Raw genomic sequence first — 9,284 nt, forward strand, 5'->3', positions numbered from 1 at the left:
TTTCGCTGTAATTTATTTGTAAAAAAGGAAACTTTTAATATACAAGTATTAGAGAGGCAGAATAATCGATTCCGATATATATATTTTTCTTTTTTTTTTTCTTTTCAAAATAAAGAAAAGAATCGTTATGCATTTAATAGAAAATGCATCAAATATATGATAATAATAATAATAATAATAATAATAATAATAATAATAATAATAATAATAATAATAATAATAGTAATAATAGTAATAATAATAATAATAATAATAATAATAATAATAATAATAATAATAATAGTACGGAGGAGAGGAAATAAAAAACAGAAAACTATATGATCGTGATAACGATAAGGACAGTTTTATCCTGCCATGATAATAAGTAGGACCACACACACACATTCGTGTTGAAAAAAGATTAATATCCATGTGATGTAAAATATTTCTCTTTTTCCATGTTTTCTATTACAATTTTTGAACGTAACGCTCAACTACACTTGCGTTATACGTATTTTATTTGAAATGTATTGTAACGACATATTATTATTACTTCGCATGTTATTGTTTATAATGATATCGGGCAAGAGTCCGGAGAAGCTTTGCAACGCTATACTACTATACGTATTTACGTTAGTTTCTTTCTCATCATATTATAACGAGTGACTCGACATACATAGGATACGATCGAACGTTTGATTAAAAAATGAACTATTTTATTCGTTTATAAGGGTTCTACAAAAAAATGAAACTCAATTTCATTTTATATATCTCGCATGTATTTTTTTTTTCTTTTTTTTTTTTTTTTATATATATATAAAGACGTTTATTACGCAAATCCATTACCCATTTATACCAATCTGTTTCATGAAGTTTGTGCGAGTGTTCTTTTTATTTTCATTCAGAGAAACATTGAGCTTCGATTATAATATTACTTTGTACAAGATTCGTATGGACGTATTACAGTCGATAGTTGACGATCATAGGCAGTCACTAATAATATATTATCGCGCTTACATATCGTATATTATTTTGCTATAATAAAATTGCCGGATATATATATTTTTTTTTTGGTCGTATCGCGTTATTACAAATGAAATTTAAGCGAAACAAAATAATATATATATATGTATGTATATATAATTTGATGTCACAGTTTGACAGAACTATATAAAAGCTGCAAGAGTGCTAAATATTACAGTTCAGAGATCGTTTTATCGAACGAGTGATAGCTATTATTATTATTATTATTATTATTATTATTATTATCATCATCATTATCATTATTATTATTATAAGATCTACGTCATTTTAATCAGATTTTTCATCTTTTATAACCGATGTTTATTACTTTTGTTTCTTTTTTCCCTTCTCATTAATTCGTACCTTTTCTTATAACATATATATATATTTTTTTTGTGTTTATTATTCCATATTTAAGTCGACCGTGCATACGTACACACAGAAATCAATTTCCAATCGATAGATTCTACCTTACCGTAACTGAATTACTTTCATTATTTTTTAAACCTCTTGCGAATAACGAGCAACGCCTCTCCGGATTATACCTACCATTTGTTAAGTAGTCATTGCTTTTTTTTTTCTTTTTTTTTCTTTTTCTTTTCTTTTGAATGGACTCCGTATGTTTCACAATGAATTAATAGCAACTCGCATTTATAAGAATTCCAAATGTCAAAAAAAAAAAAACGGACGTGGGGAACAGTAGATAAGATCCTAAGTTTTTTACGTCCAAAAACCATTCTAATAATTTCACTTCTTCTTATTTTTGTTATTTGCACCTCGTGGAGGTGTTACCGGTCGTCCTGCGTTCAGACCGCCATAAGTGAATTTCCTTTTATCTGCTGGCTTTAAAATTTGGAAACTGCACATGAGAGTCTCGTCTACCGACATCATGGCACCAGCATTATCAAATTCGCCACAATAATTTGGAGCCGAAAATAAAGTTACCAATTGTCGTTTTGCAAAAAATTCGTAACCATCTTCAACTACCTAGAATTTTAATGAAAACAATTAGATCAATCTATCAATTAAAATTTTAAATATTGAATGAGAATAAAGCGAAACGAATATACTTACCTGATGTGCACGGCATATCAGATCAAAATCATGTTTATGTAAAAATTTAGCAACTATTTCTGCGCCAAATGTGAAAGATACGCCACGATCATTCTCACCCCAACCCATAGTATCTTTATCTGGATCAGACCATAGTAAATCGCAAAGAAGTCCTTGATCTGGCACATCCGTTGGTCGCATGATACGTCTAATCTGTTCCATGCTTTGAAGATCTGGACTCAAACCACCGTGACAACAAAATATTTTCTCATCAACAATAGCAGCAACAGGTAAACAATTGAAGCAATCCGTAAAAGTTTTCCACAACTTAATGTTGTACCGGCGTTTACCTGAAATATTATTTAGTATGATTAATAAATTTAAAAAAATAATACTTGTCACAAACAGTGCCACATGAGTTTATTAGGACAAAAAAAAAATTAATCTTTTCTTACTTTCACATGTATATATTATAAGTAATGAAAAGATAAAGATATAGAATACGAATTGTCTTAAAAGATGAAAGAAAATAAATTATTGACGTCATAATTTTACAAAATACTTACATTCGTCATAAAATCCATATATCCTGTTAATAGAAGCACATTCATGGTTACCTCTGAGTAAGAAAAAGTTTTCAGGGTACTTGATCTTATAGGCAAGAAGAAGACAAATGGTTTCTAAAGATTGTTTTCCTCTATCAACGTAATCTCCTAAGAAGAGATAATTGCTTTCAGGTGGAAATCCACCATATTCAAAAAGTCGCAATAAATCATAATATTGACCATGAATATCACCTTAAAAAGAAAATGTTTAGTCAAGCTTCAATTAAATATATTAATACCCAATAGTTTCTAATTAATCCATATATTTTATAAAAACTTACCACATATTTTAAGTGGTGCTTCAAGCTCTAGTAAAATAGGCTGTGATAGAAAAATTTCACGGGATTTGAGACAAAGTCCCCGAATTTCTCCTTCAGACAATTGTACATTTTTTCCTGGTCTAGCACCTCGTACTAACAAAACGAAATATTACAATACATATACCTTGCTACAATAAAAGATATATAAATATATATGTATGTATGTATATATATTTGTATGATAATATATATATATGTATATATATATTATCTTGTTTTTGAAATATAAACGATAAGAAGAGGTAAAAGAACAAATAAACGAACAAGTAAGGTCAACGGTGTATGACAGCGCTAAGAAATCTTACACTTTATGATTCAAATTTACTACATTATATATTTATATTTTTTAGGAGTCAAACGAGCAGTGACGCACGCGCGTATACGCAATTCTAGCGCAAGCATAGACCCTTGATCGAATATTTGCATGAATCAGCATAAGCTCTTAATATAGCCAATAGGTAGAATCTATAATAAACAACATTGGTGGCGACATCGACGATATTCATGCAAACAATATTTTTACTATCACAAAGAATAGAGATTATACATTTTGAAGTAAAACCAAAGAATCGGGCCTCGCCCAAAAGCCCTAATGATTCAAGTATGGTTGTCAACCTCATTTTTATATAAACAAATCACTGATGATAATGTACCTCTTTCTCTTTTCTTTCTCCATCTTTCTCTCTCACTCGATTTCTTTAATACCATCGGTCGTGTTTAGATTACATTGCGTAATCGGTATAAAGAAAGGTTCGAGAAAGAATAGATACATATGTCTTGGATAAAAAATATGGAAAATAATAAGCAGGAGAAATGAAAGATATTTAGCTTAATGAAGATAAAAAGTCGTGAAAAGATGACGCGGCTTACTCTTTACTCCGCATCATACCCCCCTCTTAAGGACGACGATTAAGCAGAGAGTTTTACCTTCTAACAATCGACCTATGATGCTGTCAATGTTTAACTTGTCGGTCTCAGCCATCGGACCGGAGTTTCGTGCGCGTACCGGGCTTCACACGGAGCACCTTGATACGAGGATGATCCTTGATTCTCCTGGATTTTAATCCGCCTAACACAATGCACTTTATCGTCTTCGCGGTTTTCGACAAGGTACCCGCAATGGCTGCCCGGATAAACGCGCACTCCACTCCCTTCAGTTCTTTTTCTCTTTCTCCCTCTCTCTCGCCTTCTCCTTCTCTCGCCGCCAAGCTCTTTCCCCCACCACCTCATAACTCCGAGCCAACGATTCTACCGCCACAACTGGCCACAACCTTCTTTCTCTATGCGCGTTCGAAGTACGCGATTACTTCAGACAGCTTTGGACTTCTCCGCTCGTGATCCAATGTTTCCACGAATCATACGTGTATATTTGGATTTTTATTAAACTCCTCTTCTTTTGGTTTTAATCTCGTTACACGAAACAAATAATTGTTAATAAATTTTTTTCATTTTCTTGATTGGATTGTTATTTTTAATTGGTAAACATTAGATATTTTCGTCTGGAAAAGATTTTATATGTTGATTTTTGTCATCGATAACAATTATTATTTTATTAAGAACCAATCGGAGCACACATTCTTCTCAAACCTTAATGCCAATTGGTCGATTTTAAATATGATAACTTATACGAGATCGTATCCAAACAGCAAGCGACTTTTACAATTCTCCTTGAACGTTATTCGATCAAATCGAAATTCTAAAAGAATGTCGCCGTACTTTAAAACAGTTGACGATAACATGAAAAACTTACGTATATACCAAGTTATTTCTCTTGAATGAAGGTAGAAACGTTTATCGAAAAATTGGAAAATTGCGTGCAACGTGATATTGATAAACAGATTTGTGGTTATTCGAATCGAAATTTATTTTCGCTTTGCGATTTATTGTGTTGGAAATATCAGCGTTAAGTGGTGTGGCAATTCTTCTCACTGATTCTACTATTCTGCGTTAGAAAAATATGCCAGAAAACGTGGTAAATATTTCATATTTTGCATAGATCTCGTTCAAAATTTTATTTGAAGAAATTGAGGACTTTTTGTTATCGCAATCTTTTTCCAACCTTAGAGGCTATATTTTACTTCTTATTTCTAACAATAATAATGATGATAATGATGATGATGATGATGATGATGATGATGATAATGATAATGATAATAATAATATATCGTATTATAGAAAAGTGATTATATATTCCTGCAAACTTTATTTTCTAGCCTGCTTAAATAATTAAAGTTTATAAAAAGAATCAAATCTAATTATATAACAAATACATGTTTCACAAATTGTTTACAAATTGTTCACAAATAATAATGCATCATTCGTAATACAGTTGAATGGAGATCATGTGGACGTAAAGGGTACAAATTGTGAAGTTCAAGATAATGACGATGTTAATATAGAAAATGATGTACATTTTGAACCGATCATATCTTTACCTTTAATAGAGGTTTCCAATAATGAAGAAGATGAAGTTGAGATGATTAAATTGTAAGTCTAAAGTTATAGAAAGAGAAATCTATCATATATTAAAAATATATTTGAAAAGAAATTGATCTAGTATAATATTTATTGTAATTACAGAAGAGCTAAACTGTATCGTTATGACTCTACAAGTAGTCCACCAGAATGGAAAGAACGTGGTACTGGAGAAGTGAAACTATTAAGACATAAGACAAAAAATACAGTCAGGGTAGTAATGCGCAGAGACAAGACATTGAAAATATGTGCTAATCATTTTGTTACTCCTTGGATGGAATTGAAACCAAATTGTGGCAGCGACAGAGCTTGGGTTTGGAGTGTTCTTGCTGATTTTGCAGATGAACAACTTAAACCAGAATTACTTGCAATACGTTTTGCGAATGCTGAAAGTAAGAATTCCTTTGATTTATTCTATATTTTTTCTATATTAATATTTTTTACTTCTTTATTGCATATGTGCGTTAAGGTAACATGACATATTTAGTTAGATCTACCTAATAGCATTCATAAGAGCATAACTTATTTTTATCATATTTAATGGATATACTGTTTTCTTTTTTTATTTCTTTTTTATTTTTTTTTATTTTTTTTTATCTAAGATGCATCATTATGGAAAGATGCCTTTGAAAAGGCAAAAGCTGTAGTGGGATCTGAATGTGAAATTTATGCTGGTAAAAGCAATCCTGAAGTTAAGCAAGTCGATAGTGATAGTGAATCCTGCAGTGATGTAAGCTACAGTGAGAGTACTGACAATGAAGAACAAACAAGCAAAGTTTGCAAAGAGGTTACTAAAGATTCAGTGGAAAACATAAAAATTGTAGAAAATACAGAGGAAGTAACCAAAGGACTCGAAAATTTAGAAGTACATGATAATTCAAAAAATTAATAAGAACATATAAAAGTAATGAACTTTCAATAGTGCAAGGGAAAAGTGAAGTTAATATCCATGGCACATTCCAAGCAATATGCAATAATTATGTACACATGTATGTACATATATATGTACATGTATGCATTCAAATAATACGCTACCAATGCTTAAAAGATATACAAATGATTTTATAGACAAATTTTTAGCAATGTCATTCAAAACAAACTAAAGTATATTTTCACTTTATTAATAAGGCATTGTTTATACGAACGTTATGTGGCGTAATTTTTTTAATCAAGAGTAGATGAAAGTGCGATAGCATTTATACTAGAAAATGTTTATCAATACAAATTTTTCGACCTGAATAAATGTAAAAATTACATCAATTTATGAACTTCGCATTTATATATAATAGGAGTGAAATTTTATCTTGTAAAAGTCCTTTGTTGAGAGTTATTTTATGTATTATTATTTTTATTATAATTTGACCTTAACATTAAAGTTAATAAGTATATAAAAATAATGGCAGCAGTAACAAATAAATTGTAAAACGATAATCGAGTAAATTACTCATTACTGTGGAGATTGTTTTCATTTAATAGTATTTGTTTTGATCTATTTTGCTTCATTAACAAATTTATAAAATATAAAAATGTATTACTTTGAGTCAAGTAATTATTACAGATGAAATCAACTTTAACAAAATAAAAAAAAATAAAAAACAAGGCAAATTTTAATATCTGAATATTTTTTTATATCTTTGAGATTCATATCGTGTACAAAATTTTTCACAGCTCATCCCTGTGCGTAAATGATTGTAAAATATTTCTCCTTTCTTCCATTGTACGCTTTTTCTCATCTGATAATTTTCCTTTTAGAAGACCTTCGAGTCGTGTTTGTTCTGTTTGAACAAATATATCTCCTCGCTCCAATATTCTTTCCATCGTTTTAACGTATACCTTTGCAGCTGCACGTTGCGTTTCTGGTAATATTTCCTCAAAGACTTTAGCTTTGTGTAAAATTTCCTGAAAAAAAAAAAAGATCATAAATTTATTTATATCAAGAAACAATCTGACAGTTTTAACATTATCTCTGTCAGTTAGCTTGTCTTACCTGTCTATCATTTTCTGCACTAGTTTTAAATTCCTCAGCAAGTCTATCTAATTGCTCTACACAACCTGGTAATCCAAGATAAACGCCTGATTTTGATTTAACAAATCGTTTGATATTGTCTGCAGTAAAATCATCATCCTTTTCTGCAACAAATCTAAGAGGTTCCGTTTTTCCTTGTAAAAACAATAGTACAACTGGAAAATCTTCCTTCTTAATGTTATAACGCTTAGCCAAGTCTGCGTTATCTTTGTTGCCAAAATCTTTAACGCCAACTTCAGCGACTAAAAGATCTTGAGACTCTTTGGTGGATGCTGCTATCTTTCCAAATTGTAAATGTTTTTCTCCATATGGAAATGCTACATCAAATTTGACAACTGATGCCTTAAACTTGGCTATCACCTATAATAATAACAACATACAGAATTAAATATGGAATTGGAATTATAATAAGTGTACTTGTTATTTGTTCATAGTATAACATAATTATTTATATGCACGATTGTCATATTAAAATATTTGTATCATAGATAATAAACATTTGCTGTGTAATTCGAAACATTAATTAATTCTGTGACTTTACAATTTGCATCAGATAAAAAAGAAGGATTAAGTGTGTGTGTGAGCATAAAACAAGTTTTACGTACAAGAAAAAAAAAGATCTCATAAAATATATGACACTATATATACGTATGTATATATGCACACACACACACATATATACACTATAATAGGTAACAATAGCAACGGCTGAAAAAATGAAAACATTAATAATAAAAACAAAAACAAAAAAAAGAAAGAAAAGACATGGAAAAGAATTCTTTAAAAACCTACATATCAGTAAAATAGACAAAGTAAAAAATATAGTAAAAAAATGAATTAAAAAATAAATCTGTACCTTGTCGAAGGAATAAGAATCCAAAGGGACGCAACCTTTGCAATCCTCGGCGATAGAAATGCTCGATCCAATGATCGTGCCGATGAATATGATCAACGGTATTAACATCTTATTATCGAAGAACTACGATCAATTCGATTAGATAAAAAGAAAAAAGAAAAGGAAGAAAGAGAGAAAAAGAAGTCACGTAGAATAAAAATAGAAAACTTTGACGAAAGAAAATCGAATCGGTTAACTTTTTCTTTTCTGATATATTTTATCACCGATTATAGAGATTCATAAAACAAATTCACAGATTTACTTGGATCAATTTTATTTAGATTATTTAAGGTTGCCTCTCGTTGATATCGACTCTCTTCTCTCATACGTTTATCGTAACGATATAATCGAAGGAAGAAAAGAGATAGAGTAACAGAAGAAGAAGAGTGTATGTATGTGTCTATTATATATGGTACTGGAATGGTGAATAGGGGAGGGTAGTGGAGGGGAGAGAGAAAGAGAGACAGAGAGAGTGAGAGTCGATAGGAGTGAGGGAGGGGAGTAGAGCCCGAAATAAACAAAGATAGAAAACACTGGAGCAGTATCGTGCCGTTGATCGAATCGAGAGGATCAATTTTCTCGTCACCGTTAATTAAATAAATATGTAATATGAGAGAAAGAGAAATAGAATTCGATTCGATTCGATTTTTATATGATAAATCACTCTTGTTTAACCGAGAATTCGAAAAGAAATTGTAGAGAGAGAAAGAGAGAAAGACCGGCTTCGGTAACGTCGAATCAGAATCGACCACGAAAGTGCCACGCTATGGTATGAAGTTCGACAAAGACGCACACATTTTTCTGCTGACCATGTTAATGCGCAAGTGCGAACGTTTATTTAGCGAGTTATGAATCGTACGTATGAAACGAATAAAAAACAATACACTAACGATGGGTTAAAATAAGAG

General features: G+C 30.6%; 3 protein-coding genes across 4 annotated transcripts; 1 reads left to right on the forward strand and 2 right to left on the reverse strand.

The window, feature by feature from the left end:
* Positions 1-321: 321 nt before the first annotated feature.
* LOC127066986 (serine/threonine-protein phosphatase alpha-2 isoform) lies at positions 322-4,160 on the reverse strand. Its single transcript, XM_051001384.1, has 5 exons — positions 3,908-4,160; positions 2,942-3,073; positions 2,622-2,852; positions 2,077-2,405; positions 322-1,989 (listed from the first exon to the last, which is right to left on the reverse strand). Exons 1-5 carry the CDS (start codon positions 3,960-3,962, stop codon positions 1,750-1,752), a joined length of 987 nt encoding a protein of 328 aa, XP_050857341.1. The 5' UTR covers positions 3,963-4,160; the 3' UTR covers positions 322-1,749.
* Positions 4,161-4,674: 514 nt separating this feature from the next.
* LOC127066992 (ran-specific GTPase-activating protein-like) lies at positions 4,675-6,715 on the forward strand. 2 transcript variants are annotated; one of them, XM_051001395.1, is made up of 4 exons: positions 4,675-4,949; positions 5,310-5,467; positions 5,561-5,847; positions 6,058-6,715. In XM_051001395.1, the coding sequence occupies exons 1-4, from the start codon at positions 4,938-4,940 to the stop codon at positions 6,342-6,344; spliced, it is 744 nt and encodes a 247-aa protein (XP_050857352.1). In that variant the 5' UTR covers positions 4,675-4,937; the 3' UTR covers positions 6,345-6,715. The 2 variants fall into 2 exon arrangements, with proteins under 2 accessions (XP_050857352.1, XP_050857351.1); XM_051001394.1 differs by having other exon boundaries at positions 4,678-4,952.
* Positions 6,716-7,060: 345 nt separating this feature from the next.
* LOC127066993 (endoplasmic reticulum resident protein 29) lies at positions 7,061-9,179 on the reverse strand. Its single transcript, XM_051001396.1, has 3 exons — positions 8,338-9,179; positions 7,443-7,841; positions 7,061-7,354 (listed from the first exon to the last, which is right to left on the reverse strand). Exons 1-3 carry the CDS (start codon positions 8,443-8,445, stop codon positions 7,118-7,120), a joined length of 744 nt encoding a protein of 247 aa, XP_050857353.1. The 5' UTR covers positions 8,446-9,179; the 3' UTR covers positions 7,061-7,117.
* Positions 9,180-9,284: the final 105 nt, after the last annotated feature.

This window comes from Vespula vulgaris, chromosome 10 (genome assembly GCF_905475345.1).
Source record: "Vespula vulgaris chromosome 10, iyVesVulg1.1, whole genome shotgun sequence".
In the NCBI taxonomy this organism is placed as follows: domain Eukaryota; kingdom Metazoa; phylum Arthropoda; class Insecta; order Hymenoptera; family Vespidae; genus Vespula; species Vespula vulgaris.